At 42.2% G+C, this 26,991-nt stretch overlaps 1 protein-coding gene across 1 annotated transcript in view; it reads left to right on the top strand.

The window, feature by feature from the left end:
• CC2D2B (coiled-coil and C2 domain containing 2B) overlaps positions 1-26,991 on the top strand; it is a 227,789-nt gene that overhangs the window by 135,407 nt on the left and 65,391 nt on the right. Inside the window, 4 exon segments of the mRNA XM_030204963.1 lie at positions 5,354-5,404; positions 5,406-5,447; positions 14,203-14,297; positions 26,335-26,505. Of these exon segments, the coding sequence (XP_030060823.1) occupies positions 5,354-5,404; positions 5,406-5,447; positions 14,203-14,297; positions 26,335-26,505 (359 nt within the window).

The following is a 26,991-nucleotide window of genomic DNA, read 5'->3' as shown; positions in this document are numbered from 1 at the left end:
GTCAGAATTGATTGTTTTCAGCCATTTGCCTACAGCTGATATTCCATCACGTTTATAGAGATGAATGATACCTCTAGTTTCATGTCACAGCAGGTTTGGAACTTAGGGGTAATATCGAATGCTACACTTACTATATTATCACAGATTAGATCAGTTGTAGAGTCTACCTTTTATCGTCTAAGACTACTTAGTAAGCTTAAACCAATGTTATGCAATGATGATTTTCATGTTGTCTCTCAGCATTTAGATGTGACCAAACTTGATTACTGCAATATGATTTATATGGGTATAGCCCATAATCAGTTCCGCTCTTCAATTAATACAGAATGCCAGCATAGCCAGCATTCTGAAAACTCGTCATATTTCTCTTTGTTGTAAAAATTTACACTGGTCATTTATCAAATTTCATGTTAAATTTAAAATGTTGCTTCTGATTCAAATATACCCTGAAAAATAATGCACTGTTTTACCTGTTGTAAGTTTAAAAGATTTATAGGCCTAGCAACGCCTTGAGATCAGAAGGAAAGTTATGTTTAACCATCCCAGCACCTTCGAAAGGACGTTATGTAGGAACAAGGGCTGGGCTCCTATCATACGACATCACTACTGAAGTAACATCATTGGTTACCTGCTGAATATTGGATCACTTACAAAATTGCATTACTGACATTTAAGGCCTTTAGGTTATTTCTGATTATCTTTCCTGCTTCAAAGGGACCTCAAACTATATAAAGACTTAGTAAAACTATGACAAAAATAGTTTGAATTTCTGTAGACTTTCACCTGTTCATATCAAATGGAATTTTAAATAACCAAGACCTCAAATCTTGCGATAGGGACAAATACCACTGGTATTGCAACACACCACTATCTTAAATGGGAGTAAGGTATTATCTTCGGTTAATAAGCAAATATAGAAGAGGAAATACTATTCTGTCATCTGCACTGGACACTCTCGCTCCTCCCGTGTCTTGTCCTGTTAAACGTACCAAACCTCAACCTTGGCTGACCCCTACAATCCGTCACCTACGCTCTTGTGCCCGCTCTGCTGAACGCCTCTGGCTTAAATCTCGTGCCCATGCTGACTTCATACACTTCAAGTTCTTGCTGACCTCCTTCCAGTCTGCTCTCCAACTTGCCAAGCAGGACTACTACATCCAATTGACTAACTCTGTTGGTTCAAACCCTAAACGTCTCTTTGCCATGCTTAACTCTCTCCTCAAAGCGCCTTCTCCTCCAACTCTCCCTTCACTTTCTCCCCAGACTTTGGCTGATTACTTTCACGATAAGGTTCACAAGATAAAACTTGAATTCACAACCAGCTCTCCTCCACCCCTTCTTCCCTTAGTCCACTCTCCCAACCTCTTACCCCACCTCCTTTTCTTCCTTTTCCGAAATCACTGAAGAAGAAACTTTACTTCTTCAATCCTCAAAACTAACCACCTGCTCCTCTGACCCTATTCCCACTCCCTACTCAACACTATCTCTCCTGCTGTCACCCCTTTCATCTGTCATATCCTCAATCTGTCACTTTCCACTGCGAATGTCCCTGATGCCTTTAAGCATGCCGTAGTCACCCCACTCCTCAAAAAACCTTCTCTGGATCCTACCTCTCCTTCAAACTATCGCCCCATCTCCCTACTTCCTTTCTTATTCAGTACTAGACGTGCTGTCCACCATCGCTGCCTCGACTTACTTTCTTCTCAATCTATTCTTGATCCACTCCAATCTGGCTTTCGTCACCTTCATTCAACTGAAACAGCACTTACTAAAGTCTCCAATGATCTATTCCTGGCTAAATCCAAAGGGCTCTATTCTATCCTCCTCCTTCCGATCTTTCTGCTGCCTTTGATACTGTTGATCACAGCCTACTCCTTGACACGCTGTCCTCACTTGGATTTCGAATTCTGCTCTCTCCTGGTTCTCTTCTTATCTCTCACAGCGTACTTTTAGTGTATACTCTGGTGGTTCCTCCTCTTCCTCTATCCCACTGTCAGTGGGTGTACCTCAAGGATCTGTTCTAGGACCTCTCCTTTTCTCCATCTATACTTCCTCCCTTGGTAATTTGATCTCATCACATGGCTTTCAGTATCACCTTTACGCTGATGACTCCCCAGATCTACCTCTCCACACCAGTAATCTCGGCAGAAATCCAGTCCAAGGTATCTGCCTGCCTCTCTGACATTGCTACCTGGATGTTTCACCCGCCACCTGAAACTCAATATGTCCAAAACTGAACTCCTTATCTTCCCTCCTAACCAACCTCTCCCCTTCCCCTATTCTCTATTTTCTGTCAACAACACGCTCATTCTTCCTGTCTCGTCTGCTCACAACCTTGGGGTCCTCTCGATACCTCCCTCTCCTTCTCTGCCCATATTCAACAGATTGCTAAAACCTGTCATTTCTTCCTTATAACATCACAGAATTCGCCCTTTCCTTTCTGAACACGCTATCAGAACCCTCATCCACACTCACATCACCTCTCGCTTAGACTACTGCAACTGCTTCTCTCAGGTCTTCCACTCTCTCTCCTCTTTAATCTGTTCAAACTCTGCTGCACGACTAATATTTCGCCCAAAGGCGTTATGCCCATATCAGCCCTCTCCTGAAATCACTTCACTGGCTCCCTATCCGTTTCCGTATACAATTCAAGCTCCTCTTGTTGACCTATAAGTCATTCACTATGCAGCCCCTCACTACCTCTCCACCCTCATTTTCTCCTTACACTCCTTCCCTAGAACTCCGTTCACTAGGCAAATCTCTCCTAGTTGCACCTTTCTCCTCCATCACTAACTCCAGACTCGCTCCTTCTATCTCGCTGCACCTTATGCCTGGAGTAGGCTTCCTAAGCCATTACGTCTAGCTCCATCCCTGGCTGCCTTCAAATCCGGGCTAAAGGCCTACCTGTTTGATGCTGGCTTTCGACTCCTGACATGTAACTTTTATCTTACCTTATGTGTCCTTCTGTCTGTTCTTCCTTTATTGGTCCTGTCTGTTTGTCCTGATTTAGATGTAAGCTCTTTTGAGCAGGGACTGTCTTCTTCATGTTCAATTGTAAAGCGCTGCGTATGACTGGTAGCGCTATAGAAGTGATTTACAAGTAGTAGTAGTAGGAAAAAAGAATCGGTATTAAAAACTCCCAAATAATGGAGAAAAACTACTGATTCACCCCCCCCCCCCCACTCCTCTGTCCACAAAATAGAAGAAAGTGAATGGACGTACAAAAATACTTCAAAATACTTTATAGTCCTGCCTACTATTAAGCTAACCCCTGCAAGTAGGTTTGCCTGCAAATAGTGTAAAAAATCCAGGACAGTATACAAAGCAAAAATGACCCAAACAACCCTTCAGAGTCACTTAGCTGGAACTTGCTGCCACCTTTAATGATCAAACATCCCTCAATGTGGCTCAGAACAAGCCTCCACCTCTGATACTAAGCAGTGTACTGCTGGTTCACATAAGGCAAAGACATCTCTTCAGATACATTTCTTCTTCACCAACAAGAACGCCTTGTTTCAGTATTTTCATTGTTGCTTCAGAAAGAATCAAAGATCTGATACCACCATTGCTGACTCAAAGATGGCCATATTCTGATATATTCTTTTGAAAATCTGCAATTGGTTGTGACACTGTTGTGATCATTTGAAGGCTAACTGTGGAAAGTAGGTCAGCAGTGGACAAACTGGAAGAGTTACTGGTAATCAAAACATCCACATGCTCAGTGGTGGCCCTTAGATAATGTCAAGGCTGAGTTTAGTATCATGTAGAACACCAGGGATCTTAGGCCCAGATTGTGTATGTTCACTGAAACTGCTCCTTTTCTCTTTGGTACTCAGAGGCTTCTATGTAGAGAGAATCTTAACTCCAGTTGCCACGTAGTTGTAGGAGGCTGAGGATACACAGGAGAACTGCTCAAAATGTGGTCACACTCAACAAGGTACTACCAATAAACAGGAGTACAATCATATTAACAGGCAGGAAGGAAGTCAGAAAACAGCATAGTTCAGAGCAGGCAGGCAGGACAGAATCAGAATCAAAAGGCAAACCCAGGTCAGCAATTAGAAGAAAGTATGATACCGAGGAGCTCATATGCGAGACCTGTCTAAGAACAAGGTAGAGTTGGAGTTTCCAGGTTAAAATAGATATAGGAGACCAAATAGAGAAGATACATTCTCAGACGGCCAATGGGCCAACTTGCATCATCAGAAACCAAACTGGATCAAACCACATCCTGGTTTAACTAAAGACAAAATAAAAGGCAGTATGAAGCCAAAGTACACTTTCTATGCAAGGAGTATGTCCTGGGGAGTTAGGTACATACCAATGAGATTTCTCCAGGCCAGCAGTACTGGCCACTGTTAGGAACTGCTGCAGCTTGTGCCCCACATCTAAAGTTTGAAGGTACATGGGTACCCTGGTTGCTTTTAGTACACCCATCTTAGCACTCTGCCATTGTTGCTGTAATGGACTAGGTTCTGTAAATGGCACCTAAATTTGGTCACCAAAAAGGGAGCACTGAGTGCATTTGACTTTTTGCGTTAACCATGTGGTAAGTGCAAAAGTTACTGCACTTTAGTAGAAGGGCCCCATATTGACTGATGTAATAAGCTGTGCTAGTGCTGAGTTTCAGCTTTAGGCACCAAATTAGAAGCTGATATAATAAACTGCTCTATCCTTTAGCATGGTTGTTTTCTCTGGATTTCCTGTCCTGCACTAATCTTACTACCCATGCTAATCAGCAGAATCTTTAAAAACTCCCAATGAAAAAAATCATGCTAGATTTTGGCCAGTTTTTAACTTCAGCACCTGAATCTTTATTCTAGTCCTGAACACTTTTTTTATTTGGTAGGCTTACCTCTAAGGTTAGGTCCTGATGTACTGCTAGGGGTCAGGCACTGCCATTTTCAAAATGATGTTAGAAGAAGACAGCATAGGACATTTCCTGGGATCAGGTAGATATTCTTGGTCCACAAGGGTGCTACAATATGGAGCTCTCTGGCTGGGGCCCTCCCTGTGCGGAGTACCCTGTTCTAAGGTGCCATGGCTCAGGGTGGCCAGGCTGCACTGGCCCTAATAGCTTTCTCAAAAGGGTGAGGTGGGGTGGGGTGGGGTGAGGTGGGGTGGGGTGGGTGAGGGTTCCTTTTACTTTATAGCTGGTGCATGATCCAATCTCCATTCAATATAGAGATTGGCTCATGCACTGAGAGGAAAGTAAAAAGACTTCCACCAAATACAGAAAACTGTGATATGTTTATTGCAGTGGTGTGCACTGTTTTTCTGTCAGAGCACCCACATTTTAAAAAATGGTGAAAGCTTTTTCCTTTGTTCAAAATAAATTTCTTTTAAATTTTAGGAGTATGAGCAACAGATGGAGAAAGACACACCACTTGTTGATTACAGATCCAATAATTGCACAAAGAATTACCGCTGGTAACTTTATGAGCAAGGTAAATTACATATGTCATAAGAGAAATGATGATTCTGCAGACATTAATGGGATTTAGCACTCACATATGTAAACAATACAGGAATATGACCAACACCTTTAGTTGATCTTGTGGTTGGTGCAAGCAATGAGGCTCCAGGCCATGCTTCTGGAGATCACACTGCATAGGCTTAAACACAGCCCTGCAGCATGGGCTGAATGCAGGAGGAGGGTTGGGTATTTTTGGCCCACGTTTCCCATACCTCTGCTTTCTCTCAAAATGGGAGGCTGCGGGGTCATTTGTGAGTCCGAATGCTAGGAGAACATGGTAGCATCGAGTTTTTCAATGAAAGTGGGCCTATGAAAAGTTCTGTATTCTTTACCCTATCAGATCATGCTCTAGTCTAAAGATGGCCTTGCTTGTGGGTGAACTTAAGGAACAACACAATAAAGAATGTTTATGTAAAAAAAATGTAATATACCGCTAAACATGTATAGAACAAAGAGTTTTACAATGTATATAAATACAATAAAAACATAAGGAACTCCATTAACATGATAAAAAAGTCTAAAGCTGAGAGAAGTATAGGTATGGGGGAATGCCAAAGTTATGCATCTTGTATACTAGTAAAAGGAGTTTGAATGAAATTCTGTGAGATACAGGCAGCCAATGCTCTTCACAAAAAACAGGGGTAAAGTGATCTGTCATGGCCACGGCCATGCCCTGTGCCCCGACTTACCCACTGGCTACACCGTGCACTGGGGTCTGGGTCCACATTTCCTCCAGGGCCTCAGGCATCCTCCTCAGGGCAGCACGCTGCCCATTTGATGGTTTCCAATGTTCCAGGGGTTTCGGTGGGCCTGCAAGCTGTCCTCTGTAAGAGTTTGCTGAGACTGTGCTGGCGTTTTTAGGAGTGCGTGCATGTCACAGCACTTCTTTTAAAGGGCCAGCTGCAGAAGGACCAGTGGGGTATCCGCCGATGAAGTCAGGTTCCAGGGTCCATATAAGGAAGCTGGGTACTTCCTCACATTGCCTTTGCAACAGGTCTCTTTGAGGTGCTTAACCAGCCTTGCCTAGTTGTGTGCCTTGTCTTCAGCCTGCCTCTCCTTGCCTACAGCTTGCCTTGCCTAGTCTCCAGTCTGGTCCAGACCTGCAGAGTCCTCAGGGCACGTACAGTCTGCCCCTGCAGGCTAGGCTGGCCCCAACTACCGGACGCGGAGTCACAGGAACCGGCTGGCAACAACGGGACTCCACGGGGTAAAGCAGGAACAAGGATACCAGAACAGCTTCTCAAGACTTCACAAGCATTTAGCCACGGTCCCCCAGGAGTTGGGCCCCTGGGTTCGGGCGGCCGGCAGGACTTCAGGTAAACAGAAGGTAGCAGTTGTAACAGGTGAAGCTGAACCAGACAGACCAGGCAGGAGCCAGCACTACTGAGACCCAGGCGAGAGAGGTACTGGGAAGAGCAAGGACAAAAGGTCCCACTAACCCGCACAACTAAACACAGAGAACAAGGGGTTAACAGAGCACACTAACCTCAGAAAAGAGGTGGAACTACATCAGATAGAACTAAAACAAATAAGTTGACACAACACAGACTGCAGCACTGCCCCAGCCCAGCTGCAGAGAAAGGCAATAACCCCACGCTGAGAAAAGTAAATACAAAACGGAACACAGAAAAAGTGCTGACAGGCCAGCACCAAAGAACATAAAAGAGAAGGACACAGATACCTTCAGTGCACAGAACAACAGCTCTAGAAGAAAAAGATAAGAGGCCACAGCAGTAGAATCCTAACGCTAGAGCAGTGCTTACCAGAAACTGCAGGTAAAAATGGCTCCTTATTACTGACCTCTGCAGCTGCAGAAGTCAGCCACAAGCCAGCTAACCAATAGCAAGCAAGCCCTACCCAGCTACTCTAGCAGAGAGAAACCAGCCCCTCCCTCGCCTAGCAGAGTGGGTTCCAGCCTCTCCTAAGCCTACTAGCAGAAACATAGCAGAAACCTAACATTTTACTCGCACATTGATTCCACTTTCCCAACACAGTTCCAGCTCCCTTCTTCAGGAAGATTTAATTATTTGTCCAGCTTCTTCTGACACCGCTTTATACTTTCCAGCAGTTTGTCAGTTCCTTTAGCTTTCACCATCATTTCATTTCATCAACCCAGTCTCATGTCAATCATCCACACAGTTTCATTTCATTTCTTCCTCATAGCTCATCCCTTCATAGCACTCTCTTCTGCCCCCTTGGGCAATTTACCAGGCTAGCCTCCTCTACAGGTTCTTTCCCAACTGCACCAGCCTTCTTTCCCTAATCTTAAACAGTTTAGGTATTGTAGCAGCCAGGAAAACCTTTTACTTTACCCCTTGGGTCTGTGCTAATGCTGAAATCTCCATACTCTCCTCCCCCAGCCCCTCAGCTGCCTCCATTTTATCACATTCCATAGCCTCCACACCAAAGGGTTTCCCCCAGCTGCTTCTCATCACCCTGATCAGAGACCATTTCCCAATCATCTTCCCTGCCCTCCAATTTCTGAGAGTCTTGCATAGGAAGTGATGGATTCTGGAGATGGTAGTTCCTACCCCTAGTCAATATTCTGACCAGCCTCTTTGCCACTAGGGGGCGAATCTCATGTCTACCAGGAACCTGTGAGTGAAACTTTCTCTTCCTTAAGAACACCTCTTACTTGAGCCCCTGCCTCAGCCCTCTTTTAGTCAGGCTCTTTTCCAACCCCTTACACCTATCATTCCAGAGTTTTCCTTCATTTGAAAACGGCTCACCTCTTGTGTGTTAACACCACTGAGGTATTTAAACGTCTCTATCATATCCCCTCTCTCCTGCCTCTCTTCCAGCGTATACATGTTGAGGTCCATGAGCCTTTCCCAATATGTCTTATGACAGAGATTGTTTACCAATTTGGTAGCCGCCCTCTGCAGGGCCGTGCCAATGCAGTAAGCGGGGTAAGCAAGGCAGGGGGGCACCTGCCTTCGAGGGGCGCTGCTGCCCTGCCGTCCCTGCCTCAGCTCACTTGCAAATCTTTTACCTGAAGTTGCGATTCTCCTATCTCCTCAGCCCTCCTTTCCTGGCAAACTGAAAGTGAAGCAACGCAGCAGTAGTATTCACTGAGGCAGGCAGACTCTTCAAGTTATTTGAGACAATGCAACCAGATTGCTATATATGCTTTGGTTTGGGGATAACTCCTCACTCAGGGTGAGCTTCAGAGCTTGAACAGTATTCAAATTAAAGAGAACCTGAAATTTTAAAAGTGCTAAAATAAGTTTTAAAAGTATTTGCATTAAATCTAATTGCAGAATTCAGGTGCTGGGAGTCTGTACTTGGTTGTCATATGCTCAGATTTGTTTAAATCATATGCAAATTAGTCTGTTTTTGGGAGGTTCTCATTTGCATATTTATGGATAAAAAATGATGGAAATGTTTACAGCCTTAATGTTAGGTCATGGCTCTGATCAAAAGTGTGAAGTTTGATCCAAAAACGAAGGGTTTATCTAGTGTTTTTGACTAAAAATTCCCATTACAGTGTCTGTATGTTAATCTGCATTCAAATAGAGCTCTCTGATTGGATGATCAGCTTCTGTTAGAAATCTGCCGGGAAGGGAACAGAGTGAGACAGCAACTGACCGTCGGTTTGGCCAAGAGAGACATGCAGCTGTGAGTTCCTGTGTGTGTTGACTGAAATTATAAAAGAGTGCCTGATTATGTGGTAAATGAGAAAATATGAATGAAAAGAGGTTGGTGGAGATTGAAGTTTGAGGTTTCTCTAGTGAGAAAAGGATCTGAATATTTCAGGATTACTTGAAGTTTATGAAGAATAGAAAAGGGTGAATTTTAGTTTGAGTGTTTAAATCCTATAAGCTATAAAAAGGCTAGGTAGATTTAAGTGACTGTAAGCAAGGAAACCTTAATATTTGATCTGAAATAAATATTTGATCTGAGATAGTTGATCAGAGATAAATGTTTGATCTGAATTATATCCTTTGGTGCAAAGGAGATTAGAAAAAGAATCTTTGGAAACTAAGAGGACTTTGCTCACATTTTGAATTAGCATTCCTATTTTGAGTTGGAAATCTTTGAAGTGTTATGAAAATACATTTTGCTTTAATGAAATCGCTAAACTTTAGAGTCAGAGACTTATCAATGAGGGATACATACAGTGCTATTTTTTCCTGAGGTCCCGCAAGTGCTCCCTTCTGTTCCTGCTCTGCTAGACGGAGGGGGGGGGGGGGGGGGGGCGCCAACTGATAGTTTGCAGGGGGGCACCAGAGACCCTAGGCACAGCCCTGGCCCTCTGGACTGACTCCATCGTATTTATATCCTTCTGTAGGTTCGGTCTCCAGAATTTCATGCAGTACTCTAAATGGGGCCTCACCAGAGACTTGTAAAAGGGCACTATCACTTCTTTTTTTCCTGCTGGTCATTCCTCTCCTTATGCACCCAAAGATCCTTCTGGCTTTGATCGTCACCTTTTCTACCTGCTTGGCCACCTTAAGGTCTTCGGACACAATCACCCCCAAGCCCCGCTCTTCTTCCATACATAGAAGCACTTCACCCTCCATAGTGTACTGTTCCCTTGGATTATTGTAACCCAAGTGCATGACCCTACATTTCACAGCATTAAATCTTAGTTGCCAATTTTCAGACCAGTTTTCAAGCTTCGCTAGATCCTTTCTCATGCCATCCACACCCTTCGGGGTGTCCACCCTATTAAAGAGTTTGGTATCATCCGCAAAGAGACAAATCGTACCAGACAGGCCTTCCACAATGTCACTCACAAAGACGTTAAAAAGGGCCGGCTCGAGGACTGATCCCTGAGGCACACCACTGATAACAGGCAACAGATCTACTTGACAGGATAGAGCCTTTTGAATCAACGCTGCTACTCCTCCCTTTCTTCCCCCAGAAGAGGAAAACATCTCCAACCCATAACTTTCACAGTTTCAGATGTTCCTTATCAGATAGCTGGTTTTCTTGCATGCAAGGAATGTCCGCCCCCATGTCTTTTTAATGCTGTCAAGATTTTACTTCATTTTATGAGGGACATTATCCCTCCCATGTTCCAAGACATGAGGTGGACATGACCCACACATTTAGTATTCGCATCAAATCAGTACTGCAAAAGCGAAAACCACACTCCTCCCAAAATGACTTATCCAGATGCTCAGCCTCCACCCAGGGACACAACCAGCTCTCAAACAAAATTGCTCTGCAGTTCCCCTCCACATTAGGAAGAGCTCTTCTCCAACATATGGCAGCAAGGTTTCATCACAGAAAACATCAAATCGTATTGCCCTGAATATAACAAATCTCAAACCTCCCACCCTCCCACCTCCTCCCTCACAAACTTCCTTCCTCTAAAAACCTAAGTCCACCAGTGCTAACTCTCCCCACTTACAAAGTGAAAACAGTCAGCAGATCACATGCTGACACCACACAGGGTCCCTAACTCCAACTGTGAAAGGAAAGAAATATTAAATACATCATCAAACTAAAATCAAAACGTTCATTGTCAAGCAACAAAAATCTGTATATCATGTGGTCTCCAGATTAATATCAATGGACATAACAGCATTAGCATCTTGGATTCAAGTAATCTGTCTGGAGGAATGATCCAATGTGTTGACAAAATCACTAGCTTCCATTGCTGAGTCAAAGACCTTCCATCGACCTCCCAGCTGATTTTTAAAACAATAGGATAGATGAACATAAAGCACAATTCACCAGTTTTGCACAGATAAGATGAAAAAGTCTCTTGCGCTCCATGAGGGCCACTGTATTGCCCTCATTGGTCAGGATGTCACACTTGGCTTTATATTGCCTCAGAATTTCCACTTTGTGAAGATAATTATACACCTTTGTAATAACAATACGGGGACATTGGTCATAACTGGTTTTTGGGCCGAAATGGAGAACGTGCTCCATGTGCACCAGACCTAGGCCTTGATGTGAAGGCGGCTCAGATTCCAGCCAGTGTTTGAAAGAAGACAACAGTACAGTGTCGGGTACCATCTCCGGTATGCCAATAAAGTAGAGCTTTCCCTGTCTCGACCTTTTTTCAAAGTCTTCCAGCTTGTCAGCGTGAGTGCACACAAGTGCCTTTAGATTCTCCAGTTCCAGGCTGACGTGCAGGAACCAACTTCTATAAACAGTGCTCTAACTCAGTGGTATGGCGAGTTGTGTTCGCAAGTAAGTTTTCCAAATTAGAAATGGGGGTAGACAAGAGCTCTGTGCTGTGGCTGAGCACTTGAACTACTGCTGTCTTTAGTTCGGTTAAGGCTGCTTCTGTAAATTGAGACACTGCACTGGGTGGTGGCTCTACCATCTTGTCCTCTTGTTACTTGGTGCAATCTTGATCTTTTTAAACTGCTTTTGAAGCCATTGCATCTCCAGATTTAAATAAATTATTGTCCATGTACTATCCGAGACATAAAAAAGCAACAATTCCAATAAATCTCCACAGGGCCACACAATAAAGATGAATGGAATTGGGTTCCCTGGAGCAGGCCTAGCACACGTCCTTTTTTGCTTACAGCATCACATGATCCACTTGTGTAGTTTATAAAATACACATGTATAATTGTTCTTCACCTGAGTCATTTACGTATGCCCCTGAGGTGCATTTATACTTGCATAATGGGGCATTTTAGATGCAATTGTGCAGAATTTGTGAGGTTCCAATGTGTCTTTGTAACTAGTCTCAAAATCGGAACCTACTTTGACTTCCAACGTAAAAACATATGAATAGTTATACTGGATCAGACCAATGGTCCACCTAGTCCATGCTACCAATCCCAGGGCAAGCAGTGGCTTCTCCTATGTCTATCTCAGTAGCAGACTATGTACATTTCCGCCAGGAACTTGCCCAAATCTTTTTTTAAACCCAAATATGCTAACTGCTGTTACCATATTCTCTGGAAATGAGTTCCAGAGCTTAGCTATTCATTGTGTGAACAAATATTTTCTCCTATTTGTTTTAAAAGTATTTTCATATAACTTCTTTGAGTGTCCCTAGTCTTCCTAGTCGATTCACTTTTACCCATTTTACACCACTCAGGATTTTGTAGACCTCAATCTCCCCTCAGCCTTCTCTTTTATAAAGTAAAGAGCCCTAATCTCTTTAGTCTTTCCTCATATGAGAGGAGTTCCATTCCCATTATCATTTTGATTGCTCTTCTTTGAACCTTTTCTAATTTTGCTATATTTATTTTGCGATATAATGACCAGAATTGAATGCAATACTCAAGGTGAGGTCTCACCATGGAGCAATACAGAGGCATTATAATATTCTTGATTGTATTTTCCATTCCTTTCCTAATAATTCCTAGCATCCTGTTTGCTTTTTTGGCCACCGCCAAACACTGGGCATATTTCAGCGTATTGTCTACATTGGGTGCTGACTTTAAGGTGGACTCTAGCATCAGGTAACTATAATTTGGATTATTCTTACCAATGTGCATCACTTTGCAACCTAGGTGACCTACTACAAAAGTACTTTCCATATATATTCCATTTTATTTTTTGGAAAATATTTTATTTTGGGAACATACTGGAAATTGAAAAAAAAAGAGAATACAGTGATTAATGAATTTAGCGCTGCGTATGCCTTATAGCGCTATAGAAATGATAAATAGTAGTAATAGTAGTAGTTGAAAAAAAGTCACAAATACTTTCACTGGTCAATATTCAAAGTGATTTAACCGGTCAGGAGAGCCTCCTGCCTGGTTAAATTGCTTTTGCCTGCCTAACCACTGATATCCAGCAGCACTTAACCAGACAGTGGCTCGGAATATCAGCACTAACTGCCCCTGCACAGTCTGATTAGTGCTGGGGTGATCTATGGGCGGAGCTTGGGCAGAACCTGGGTAGAGCTGGTACAACCAGTTAGCAGTGATATTCAGACCACTAACTAGTTAAGTATGCAGCTAAAGTTAAGCCAGCAAAAAGGCTATCCTAACTTTTGCCACTGAGCTAACTGGACAGTGATCTAAATATTGGCCTCTCCTCCCCACAATCTGGATCTTCCTCCCTCCCACCCCTGATGACAGAAGGACCCTACTGAGCCCCTACCACACTCCAACGCCACCCTAGCCCTCTCGGACCTACCTTGTTTATCCTTGGTTGTCTAGGAGATCCTATGAGTAGGATCAATGCCCACTCTCTTCTGCCTAGACACAAACTAGGCACCAGGCCCTGTAGTGGCTAGTACTGCAAGGCTGCCACTAGGGGTTGAGATAGTGGCCATTTTGTGACCACAGCTGGAGTAAGTAGGCCAGTATTTAGTCTGCTGCCCAGTTAGCTTTAAGGCTAAAGTTAGGATAGCCATCCGGGGGGGGGGGGGGGGGGGGGCTATGGGGGTGGGGTCAGAGTCAGGGCCTTCCTGTCATCAGGGAATGGAGGGAAAGGGATCCTTATCACAGGGAAGGGAGGGGGTAACTTGGAAGGGATGAGTGCACCTGTTTCCTTTATCTGGGTCCAGGATGATATTCAGCTGGAGCATGCATAAGTGTCTTGTCATGGTCCTGGCTGAATATCAGTTGGCACCCGCATAAGATTCGGTGGCTAGCATTTGCCAGCATAGCCCTGGATATTCAATGCCGGTGCCCAGACATGGCCCAGCACTGAATATCCAGACCTAATTCTGCTTGCATCCACTGGCTGAATATTGACCATTCAGGCTTTTAAAACATATTAGTATAGATAATGAATGAACTTATGGTTTTTGTTAATATTTAAAATAATTGTAAATATCTTTACTTTCACAGTTAAGAAGCCTGGTTCTGAAAAAACTTTTAAAAATTAAGTGCAAAAATAGGCTGCCAGATTTTGTGAATGAATATGAAGAGGTTACATCTCTAAGGTAAATTGAAACACCAATTGCAATATGGAAACTGCTGACATCTCTGATAAGTACCATAGAATTTTAACACATATCAGAAATCAGTGGCACATTGAAACAGTGCAAGACTGTAAGCTTTATTTTAAATATAAAGGCAAAAGAACCCAATCTTCAAGCAGAAATATGCTAATGTTAGGAGAAATTAAAGCTGTGGTATTCTAGGCTAATCAGTTGACTAGATCGATTTGTCTGATTTAGTTTCATTTTTATTACTTGAATTTTGATGGAACTGGAAATGAATGGAGCTGAGCTGATATTCAATGCTTCCTGAATATTCCCCTTTCTTAATTATCCCTGTTCTCTCTGTAATACTCATGAGTTATAGCTGCTGTCTTCAGACCAACCATTCTCTAATAAGCCAGTAGGCAGTTGTGATTGAAGATATTTATGAATTACTTTGAGGAATCAATATATCGGTTTAACTAGCTTTTGAGAAGAAATTAGTAGTTAAATTATGTTTAGTGAAATTGTTTCCATTTATTTCATTTTTGTTGTAACTTGCCCTGAGGTTTCCAGAATGATTGTGAGGGAGATCAGTGACTAAATAATTCAGTGCATCCTTTCATTTACTGATTATTATCAGTGTTGACTGAAACTTCCAGGGGTTGAGTTCTACCAAGGGCTGTGTGAGCAGTGCAGATGCACAGGGTGCAAATATGGAGGATGCAAAACTTGCTCCCAGCCCACTGTCTTCTCATTGGTGGTGGTGGTGAAGCAGGCAGGGCAAGGGGGGAGTGCTAATGGGTGGGTTGCACAGGGCCCAATGATTTCTCAGTACAGTTCCACCTTCTCATATCTCAGCAGCTTAATTATAAGAGATTTAGGTGAGATTTTTGAGGGAGGTTTAGGTCTGAGTTCTCTAAGGGTCTCTCAATTTCAAACTGAAAATAAGTTTGTAACACTTTTCTCATGAACACCCTAACATCTATCCCTTCAGCTCCTTTGGGGATCCCATACATTCTGATGTTGGATCATCTTTTCTGATTTTGATGGTTCTCTTAATTGTCCTTCACAATCTTTAATTGCTTTTACAGATGTATCTCCACACAGCCCCTCTTTTGTCTTTTCTCTGTCACTTATACGACGCTTAGGGACTCATTTTCAAAAGGTGGCATAAATCTGCATTTGGATGTTTTTCCTACAAAAAAATCCAAATTTGTATTCTCAAAAACAATTTTTAGATGTTTTTCTATGAAGTCCATCAGAAGTGCTTTCAAATCACAAGGGGACGTGTCAGGGATGTGTTAAGGGTGGAATCTGGGCATCCCTAACACTTGGATGTTTTTCTGCCATAATGGAACAAAACAAACACATCCAGGGCCATAAGTTGGACATTTTGGTCTAGACCTGTTTTATTAATAAATAATTAAAGCAATGGAGGTGGAATCTAAATAACTCAAAAACTAATCTACCAATATATCAAATGATCCATATCAAAACCAAAAATGAGTGAATGTTATATATTTGAAAGAAGGAAAAGCCTCAAGACACTCCAGACCCTAAGGTCTAATGAGCTGCTGACCATCAAAATGACCTAAATGTTGGTCAGCAAGATCTGTTCCTCATCATTGGCTAACAACCTTCTAGATTTTAGACAGAATTCAAAAAGGTGTCCAAAAAATGTGTTCAATTCAAACGGATACACATTTGTATGCCCCTCTTATATTTCAAACACTCTTGTACTTAGCTTGTGCCGTTGTCTTCATTGCAGTCAACACCCTGACTGCTGATACACTTCTTTCATCAGGAAACGCATTGCTGCAGATATCAGTGTTTCTCTGAACCACCCCAAACTGGACCAATGGTGTCCAGCGTTTCTCTCAAGCTGATTTCAGCAAAGCTGCTTCAGGGTCCTCACAATCAGGGGTTGACAGCAATTCAGCGCCATACTTATAAATAAGCCACAAAAAGTGCTCTAAATGACCAGATGACCACTGGAGGGAATCAAGGAGGACCTACCCTTGCTCCCCCAGTGGTCACTAACCCCCTCCCACCCCCAAAAAATGTGATTAAAACATTACCTACCTCTATGGCAGCCTCAGATGTTATACTCAGGTCCATTACAGCAGCACGCAGGTCCCTGGAGTAGTGTAGTCATGGGTGCAGTGCACTGTAGACAGGTAAACCCAGGTCCAAAGCAGATAAAAGTAGAGGCTGAACAAAGACAATTCACCACTGGAGACTTGAATCCAACAGTCTTTATTGATATAACTGAAAAAATAACCCGACACGGGCCGTGTTTCGGCTCATAAAAGCGCCTACATCAGGGGTCAAACAATATACTCTATGGACGAAAAACATAAAATAGTCATAAAATAAACATGTCAACATTTATAACGGAATTAAAAGGAATATGAATATTAAATACTAAAAATACAAACATATATACAAAATGATCAACATATACATTTGAATTCATATGGAACAGACTTTGAAATTGAAATAGAACCAGAGTTGCTGCGGATATCAGTTTTTCTCTGAACCACCCCAAACCGGACCAATGGTGGCCAGCATTTCTCGCAAGCTGACTTCATCAAAGCTGCTTCAGGGTCCTCACAATCAGGGGTCAACAACAATTCAGCTCCATACTTATAAATAAGCCACAAAAAAGTGCTCTAAATGACCAGATGACCACTGGAGGGAATCAGGGAGGACCTACCCTTACTCCCCCAGTGGTCAATTTCAAAGTCTGTTCCATATGAATTCAAATGTATATGTTGATCATTTTGTATATATGTTTGCATTTTTAATCTTTAGTATTCATATTCCTTTTAATTCTGTTATAAATGTTGACATGTTTATTTTATGACTATTTTATGTTTTTCGTCAATAAGGTATATTGTTTGACCCCTGATGTAGGCGCTTTTATGCGCCGAAACACGGCCCGTGTTGGGTCATTTTTTCAGTTATATCAATAAAGACTGTTGGATTCAAGTCTCCAGTGGTGAATCGTCTTCGTTCAGCCTCCACTTTTATCCACTGTGATTTGTCATCGTAGAGGATTTTTCCTGTTTTGTACTTTGAACCCAGGTCCATACCTCCACCTACCTGTTACACTTGTGGTGGAAACTGTGAGCCATCTAAAACTCACCAGAAACCCACTGTACCCACATATAGGTGCCCTTCACCCATAAGGGCTATTGTAGAGGTGTACAGTTTGGGGGTTCAGCAGACAAGATAAGGGAGCAATAGTTAGATGTGTACTTGGGAGCATTTATCTTAAGTTCACTTTAGTGCCCCCTAGGGTACCCCATTGCTGTCCTGGGATGCCAGTGTGGCCAGTCTGCTAAGAATGATGGCTTCTCCTACATACCAATGACTTGATTTTGTGCATTTTTCACTTGGACATTTTTTTTTTCCCGAAAAAGGACCAAAAAAGTTAAATGCACAGAACACAAAAACATCTAGCAAATAGCCAGTTTCGAAAAAAAAAAAAAAAAGATAGATATTTTTCAGTTTTGATAATGGCTATATTCCCCACTTGAAGCTTGGACATTCTTAGCAAAACATCCAAAGTTAGACATCATATCAAATGCCCCTCCATGCCTCTGTAACTTGGGCAACCAAGGTCTCAAATTTCTAACTAGGTTTGAGAAAGGGTGCTGATACTAGGATGGAGTAGCAGCATCTAGAAAGCTACAGAAAAGAGAATCATACTGAAAGTCCCTTCGGGCATCAAGATTGGACAAATATGATGTATGTCATAGAAGTCTTGAAATCTTTTAAAGATACCATGGGCTTTGCCATTCCAATAGTAAATATTATGGAGTTAAAGTAAGAAGGGTTTTGGCAGCAAGAGCGCTTGACAGCAGACATGTTGGTACTGCTGAACTCCTTGTGGCTGCAAGTGCAAAATAGGTTGAAATACCTCATAAAGGAGGATGCTTAAACACAGCTACTCTTCCCACACCTCTTCTTACTTGGGCTTGGCTTGAACTATCAGCTCTCGTTCTCTTCTTGTATCAACACTTCACTCCATAGTTCAGTAATATGGGCTTAGAATGTTGTATCGCTCCATGGTGCAACCACGCCTCGGATGTTGTGTGCAAATTTTGGTCATCACATCTCAAAACAGATATAGTAGAATTTGAAAAGGTACAGAGAAGGACAATGAAAATGATAAAGGGGATAGGATTACATCCCTATGAGGAAAGACTAAAGAAGCTAGGTCTCTTCAGCTTGGAGAAGAGATGGCTGAATGGGGATAAGATAGAGATCTATAAAATACTGAGTGGAGTGGAACGGGTAGACGTGAATTGTTTGTTCACTTTTTTTAAAAATACAAGGACTAGAGAGGACACACAATGAAGTTACTAAGTAGTAAATTAGTACATTCTAACCAAAGATCGCAGGCACGAAACTCTGGGAAAATGTACCAGATCTTGAAATCACTTACCTTAGCTACCTCTTCCCAACCCACTTCAGATAACATACCATCCACAGAAGATTTATCAATCTACTTTGCTGACAAAATTACTTTTCTATGCTCTTTTATCACCCCTTCCCTCTGTAATGAAACGCCTAGCCACCCACCTGGGACTAACCCTGCGACCACATGGGTCCCCAGCACGGCTCAGGTCCACCGGCACCTGCTGCTTGTGCTCTACACTAGCACACTCCATCCCACCAACTGGGTCTCACTTGCCTCTGGGTGAGTCTCCCACGGTGATTTCTAGGTTACTGGGGCCACACTCTCAGGGGTCCAATAGTTCCCAGAAAACACCCACAGACCACCAGGATTCTTAGTCAGTCTAGGAAAGAAGAGTCTATATGGCTGATAATCACTGGCTCTAAAAAAATAAGATTATATCATGCTACTGGTTTCACGCAGAATCTCTTTCAAGATCTTATCCCTAGTACATATGATACATTTTTCAGGCACCCCTCCTTATCTTTCACAACTACTCATACCCTATCAGTGTCAGTGGCCCTACTGTTTGGAATTCTCTCCCCATCATACTTCATTTAGAAAGCTCTCATACCAAATTTAGGTTTAATCAGTTTATTAAACTTGGAAGTCAAAGAGATACAAACTATAATATGCCAACCATACAGCAATTATGAATACATATCAACTTTCTAAGTACATTCACAGAAAGAAAGAAAAATCCCTCACTCCCAATAAGTGTACAGTTGTGTCTTGAGACTCCAGTAACGCCACATTAGAAAAAGTCCAAGACTTATAACAGCAGAGAAGCAAACAAAAAGGATACATCCTCAAAATAATTTCCAAGGAGATTGCCTCTTCTCTCAAAATACCCAGAGAAAACCTATTGCAGTACAAAGAAACGAAAACCAAAGAGAGAGTGTCCCTTGTAGTGACATACAATCCAGAAGTGAAAAATTGAGAAAAATCATAAAAGATCTACAGCCACTACTCCAGAGGATGAATTACTGAAAGAGATATTCCCAGCTCCACCTATGCTGGCCTTCCGACAACCACCTAATCTGAAACAAAAATTAGTGAAAACAAAGTTCCCAGTAGAAACTGAAAAAGAGAATGGTACACATTCCCGTAATATATCAAGCTGCAAACTGTGCCAACACATATCAAAGGATCCCACAGTTACTCACATGGGAAAAACATTGAGCATATGGGGATCCTATACATGCTCATCTTCAAATGAAGTGTATATTATTCAATGCAAAAAAAATATGAAGAAAGATGCACTGCTGGAGAGACATTCCAAATGCTTACGACCAGGCTTAATTTACATTGACACCACATTAAACACTACAGTGCTAACCAGAGTGACACCTGTGTAGGACAGCATTTTGCCAGACCAGAGCACTGCATGAATGGCTTTATGACGAGAATACTAAAAGGAAATTTCAAAGCCATCCAGGTATGTAAAACCTTTGAAGTTAAAATGATAAAATACTATCAGGCTTATTTTCGAAAGAGAAGGGTGCCCATCTTTCGACACAAATCGGGAGATGGGCGTCTTTCTCTCAGGGTCACCCAAATTGGCATAATCAAAAGCCGATTTTGGGCGTCCCCAACTGCTTCCTCTCGCGGGGATGACCAACGTTTCCGGGGGCGTGTTGGAGGCGTAGCGAAGGTGGGACTGGGGCGTGCCTAACACATGGGCGTCCTCGAGCGATAATGGAAAAAAGAAGGGCGTCCCTGACGAGCACTTGGGCGACTTTACTTGGTCCATTTTCCTTACAACCAAGCGTCAAAAAGGTGCCTGAACTGACCAGATGACCACTGGAGGGAATTGGGGATGACCTCCCCTAACTCCTCCAGTGGTCACTAACCCCCTCCCACCCTGAAAAAAACAACTTTAAAAACTTTTTTTGCCAGCCTGAAATGTCATACCCAGGTCCATCGCAGCAGTATGCAGGTCCCTGGGTGGGGGGGAGGTATGTGTGTGACAGCGGAGAGGAAAATGCCACCAAGAAGGTGGGGGTACGTTAGGATCCTACGCAAGGAAACGGACACAGCAGGGAGTAGGAAGGGAAGGCTCCTCCAAGAAACCGGGGAAGACGTATATTGTAAATCAAACCTTTATTCCAAGTTACAAAGTGAAAAACGCGACACTCGACACAGCTGTGTTTCGGCGCTAAAAAGCACCTTCCTCAGGAGTCTACAAAATAAGTATTACTATTAAAAAATATTTCACAAAGAAATATTACAGATATAAAAAAAGGAGAAATAAACATCACATCTGTATCTTAATATAAAGTATACAAATAAACTCTTTAAAATAATATATACTTTAGACACATAAGCAAACCTATTTAAAAAATGTATACAAAATAAATAATAAACCATTGGACAGGTATAAAACTATTTCATAAAATGGGGTTGTAATTAATTTTTGTCATTTAAAATTAAAAACGTATAAATACATTGACAGCAGAGGCATAGTGAAGGTGTGGATGTCCTTTTTTCAAACATTTTGGGCGTCCTGAACTGCTCCCTACCCACAGGGATGGCCAAATTTAAAGGGAGTGGAGAGGAGTGGCCTAGTGGTTAGAGCACTGGTCTTGAAATCCAGAGGTGGCCAGTTCAAATCCCACTGCTGCTATTTGTGATCCAAAATCCAAATAAATAAAGGATAGCAAAGGCATGGACATCCTTCTTACAGAAACATCCACATTTTGGACGTCCTCAACTGCCGTCGCAAGGACATAGCAAAGGACGTCCTTCACCCATACTCTATATAAAAAAAAAAAAAAGACGTCCCTGACGAGCACTTGGACGTTTTCACCTGGACTTTTTGTTTTTCTAAGGTTGTAGATGGCAATTTATTTAAGGTTGTAGACGGCTATTATACAAGCAGCTTGTCTGCATGTATGAAGCCGGCTTTGGTATGCGCAGAGCAGCCACGCATAATGCTTGGCTGCTCTGCACTGGCTTCCCCCTCCTTAGGAAGGAAATCATGTGGAAATGAGCTAACAGCGAGCAGCTCATTTGCATGCGATTTCCTTCATGCATGCTCGTTCCTTTCCGAATGCCTAAGGGATCGGTAAGGGAAGGGCTTTTTCCGTTCAGTTAGTGCATCTGACTGAAGGTAAGGGAGCTATGTACCTGGGAGCAATTTGTGAAGTCCACTGCAGTGCCCCCTAGGGTGCCCGGTTGGTGTCCTGGCATGTCAGGGGGACCAGTGCACTACGAATGCCAGCTCTTCCCACGACCAAATGGCTTGGATTTGGTCGTTTCTGAGATGGGCATCCTCGCTTTCCATTATCGCTGAAAATCAGAAACGACCAAGTCCTGGGGACGACCATTTCTAAGGTCAACCTAAATTTGCTGATTTGGGCGTCCCCGACCGTATTATCGAAACAAAAGATGGACGCCCATCTTGTTTCGATAATACGGGTTTCCCCGCCCCTTGCTGGAGCTGTCCTGCGAGGACGTCCCCAGGAAAACTTGGGCATCCCTTTCAATTATGCTCCTCTTTGACACCCACCAGACAGGACTTAAAGATCTGGGTTTCATATCACATTATAAACCATAAACTTATACTGCTTTGTCATCCTCCCACTCTCTGATCACCCATTCATCTCTCCTTGTTTCTCACCCCCTACACCCACCCATGTTTCACATATATATTCTGATGTGTCATTTGCTCATTTCTGAATTTCTAATCTGAAGAAGAAGGGTTACCTTCGAAAGGTCATAAAAAATGGATTGTTAGTCCAAAAAAAAGGTATCATCTTACTTTCTTTTCTTTTCTTTTCTTTGTTTTGTTTTATTTTTATTTATTACCTTAAAAACTGGACTAGCATGGCTACCCTATCACTTTATTCAATGTGTAATTAAACTTTGGAATTCATTGCCAAAGAATGTAGTAAAAGCAGTTAGTTTAGCAGGGTTTAAGAAAAGGTTTGGACAAGTTCCTAAAAGAAAAATTCATAAGTTATAATTACGATAGACTTGGGAAAATCTTGGATAAGCAGCATAAAATCTGTTTTATTCTTTTGGGATCTCGCCAGGTAGTTGTGACCTGGATTGGCCACTGTTGGATACAGGATACTGGGTTTGATGGCACAAGCCAAAAAAAAAAAAGGAAGGAAGGAACCCCCCCCTAAGTACAAGTAGTGCAAAAACAAAAACGTAGGGGTGGACCAGAAAGAACTTCACAGCCAAATGGGATTGAAAAAGCACTCTTTATTAACTACTACAGCTGTAAACTGACATGACACGAGGCTGTGTTTTGGTGGGTATACCACCTGCTTCAGGGATCACAACAACTGTATTTCAGCACGAGCAGTTCTCTCTTGATGGTGCCGGAGCATACAAAACTCACAGAGACAAAAAGAATAATACCGCACTAGTATTGTCCCCAAACTTATCACAGAGACAATATCAACAAGGCCTACAGCTTTAGCCTAAGACCCTGAGAGAAGCAGTGAGTATGCTAACTTACTAATACCTACTATTGTCTTTGCTGTTAATTTTATTGTATTTCTCTTTTTTTGTTTTATACTTAATTTGTAATCTATTTGTACTATGTATTGATACTTGATATGAAAATCGCTTTGATGGCACTGCCCTAAGTTTTTAATCAAATAAAGATAACCTTGATCCTTAATGTAAAAAATTCTAGATCACTGCAAGAATGGAGTGTACCCATATAAGTACTAAGTTTAGGTACGTATTCCCAAGATGGGCAGTGGTACACACTTTAGAATGGGGAGGTATTTGCACTTATGAACGTACTTTAGAATTTTTAAAAGCATATACAGTGGTGGAAATAAGTATTTGATCCCTTGCTGATTTTGTAAGTTTGCCCACTGACAAAGACATGAGCAGCCCATAATTGAAGGGTAGGTTATTGGTAACAGTGAGAGATAGCACATCACAATTAAATCCGGAAAATCACATTGTGGAAAGTATATGAATTTATTTGCATTCTGCAGAGGGAAATAAGTATTTAATCCCTCTGGCAAACAAGACCTAATACTTGGTGGCAAAAACCCTTGTTGGCAAGCACAGCGGTCAGACGTCTTCTGTAGTTGATGATGAGGTTTGCACACATGTCAGGAGGAATTTTGGTCCACTCCTCTTTGCAGATCATCTCTAAATCATTAAGAGTTCTGGGCTGTCGCTTGGCAACTCGCAGCTTCAGCTCCCTCCATAAGTTTTTCAATGGGATTAAGGTCTGGTGACTGGCTAGGCCACTCCATGACCCTAATGTGCTTCTTCCTGAGCCACTCCTTTGTTGCCTTGGCTGTATGTTTTGGGTCATTGTCGTGCTGGAAGACCCAGCCACGACCCATTTTTAAGGCCCTGGCGGAGGAAGGAGGTTGTCACTCAGAATTGTACGGTACATGGCCCCATCCATTCTCCCATTGATGCGGTGAAGTAGTCCTGTGCCCTTAGCAGAGAAACACCCCCAAAAACATAACATTTCCACCTCCATGCTTGACAGTGGGGACGGTGTTCTTTGGGTCATAGGCAGCATTTCTCTTCCTCCAAACACGGCGAGTTGAGTTCATGCCAAAGAGCTCAATTTTTGTCTCATCTGACCACAGCACCTTCTCCCAATCACTCTCGGCATCATCCAGGTGTTCACTGGCAAACTTCAGACGGGCCGTCACATGTGCCTTCCGGAGCAGGGGACCTTGCGGGCACTGCAGGATTGCAATCCGTTATGTCGTAATGTGTTACCAATGGTTTTCGTGGTGACAGTGGTCCAGCTGCCTTGAGATCATTGACAAGTTCCCCCCTTGTAGTTGTAGGCTGATTTCTAACCTTCCTCATGATCAAGGATACCCCACGAGGTGAGATTTTGCGTGGAGCCCCAGATCTTTGTCGATTGACAGTCATTTTGTACTTCTGTCCATTTTCTTACTATGGCCCAAACAGTTGTCTCCTTCTCGCCCAGCGTCTTACTGATGGTTTTGTAGCCCATTCCAGCCTTGTGCAGGTGTATGATCTTGTCCCTGACATCCTTAGACAGCTCCTTGCTCTTGGCCATTTTGTAGAGGTTAGAGTCTGACTGATTCACTGAGGTCTGTGGACAGGTGTCTTTCATACAGGTGACCATTGCCGACAGCTGTCTGTCATGCAGGTAACGAGTTGATTTGGAGCATCTACCTGGTCTGTAGGGGCCAGATCTCTTACTGGTTGGTGTGGGGATCAAATACTTATTTCCCTCTGCAGAATGCAAATAAATTCATATACTTTCCACAATGTGATTTTCCGGATTTAATTTGTGATGTGCTATCTCTCACTGTTACCAATAACCTACCCTTCAATTATGGGCTGCTCATGTCTTTGTCAGTGGGCAAACTTACAAAATCAGCAAGGGATCAAATACTTATTTCCACCACTGTAGGTAAAGTTTCCCAAATAAACTGTTAGCAGAGTATATGTGTGTGTGTGTACTTTTGATGAGGTAATTTTCAAAGGCAAAGCATATATGTACATTCCCTTTGAAAACTGAAGTAAAGTGTGTGGGTTATGGCCCTCAAATCTGGGTGGCTATTATAAAACTACCTTCTTAACCAACTAAAAAGTACCAATAACATTTTGCTTTTTAATTTACATAATACTATCCGGCCAATATTCAGCGATATTTAACTGGCGAGGAACAGCTACTGGCTGGATAAATAGCACTTACCTGGCTCAACTCTAATATTCAGTACGAGATAGCTTATCTCTGCTGAATATTAGTGCTTATCCCCGGATTATATATATAGATTTAGGTGCCAAAATCGGCGTGGATTCTATAACACCACACGTAATTTAATTGGCATAACAAGCTAATGAGCGCTGATAACAGCACTTATCAACACTCACGGTGCCTAAATCTAAGCGCACTTAACAGGCAATAATGAGTACTAATTGGTACCGATTAGAATTTAGGCACACAACTTGCTAAGCGTATTCTATAAGATGTGCACTGAACTTCTAATGCGTGCAGGCAAAAGGGGCATGGTTATAGGCAGGGAAATGGGTGTTTTGTGGTGTGTTCTGAAATTTAGGAGCCTAGTTATATAATATGGCTCAGTGCATCTAAATCTACACGTTGGGATTTATGCCATGTTTTAGTTGGTGTAAATGGATGCACGCAGATTTAGGCACTGAAATATCAACTAAGCTTATTCTATAATCAGCGCCTAAATCTAGGTGCTGATTATAGAATATGTTTAGCACTGATTTCAGCACTGATTTTTTAGGCACCATATATAAAATCTTCTCCTTAGTGGCTAACCAGCTATGTCACACAAAATAACTGTCTAGCTGTGAATATTCAGCGCTTTGCCGGCTGGTTTTAGCAGCCAAATTGGACCACCTAAATAGCAGTCCTATCTTTGGCCATTATAAACTTAACTGGCACAGAGCTGAATATTAACTTGGCCACTTAAGTTTAAGCTGGCTAACCCCCCCCCCCCCCCCCCAGATATTCAATGTCGGTCACCGGACATTGAATATGTGAGTTCACCAGCCTGCCTCCTATGGGCTGAATATTGGCTGCAATAAATTTAAATATGGTATTTTACCAAAAAAATTTTAATTTTGAAATTTTGCTCTTTACAGCCAGTTAAGCCTTGCTATTTTTAAGATAACTGAACTACGAAGACATTTAAAACCTCAAAGAAAAGAGAGAAAAAAAATTCCAGCCCGAATTCTTATGGATGGAGATGTTAAGATTCTAGTTAGGATATCAAGAGCTTATAATATTCCAGTAAGAAAATCTGAAAATAGTAGGTAAGAAGTTATTGGTGTATCATAAATAGTTTGTGAAACACGTGAAAAAATAGTATTGTATAACTTAATGTTGATTTGATACAAAGTATTCTATATTGTTTTGTTTTTCATTTTACTTGTTTGTTCATTGTACAGTGCCTATTCTTCTGACCTGAACCCAGTGTTATGTACTGAATCTGTTCAGAGAATTAAACCTGGGGCTGCTATTATCAACAAGAGACTCCAATCCTTTGGACTCAATTTTTCATTTAATACAGTTAATGACAGTATAAAACAAATCAATCACTTACAGTTGCATTGAGCCAGATTAGGGATTCTGTACACACAGAGTGAGTCCATATCTGTGATTAGCCCCTCTCCCAGAGAAGAGGAACTGTAAGTGACTGGTAATTTGAAATACTGAAACACAGCACTAACAGTGACCACAGCAGCAGTTGGAGCAGCTCAGCATCAGCAGCCACAACAGATGAAAATTCACTATGGATT

The sequence above is a fragment of the Microcaecilia unicolor genome, chromosome 5, assembly GCF_901765095.1.
Source record: "Microcaecilia unicolor chromosome 5, aMicUni1.1, whole genome shotgun sequence".
In the NCBI taxonomy this organism is placed as follows: Eukaryota; Metazoa; Chordata; class Amphibia; order Gymnophiona; family Siphonopidae; genus Microcaecilia; species Microcaecilia unicolor.
Note: the sequence above shows the minus strand (reverse complement) of the source record. Positions and strands in the feature narration are given on the sequence as shown.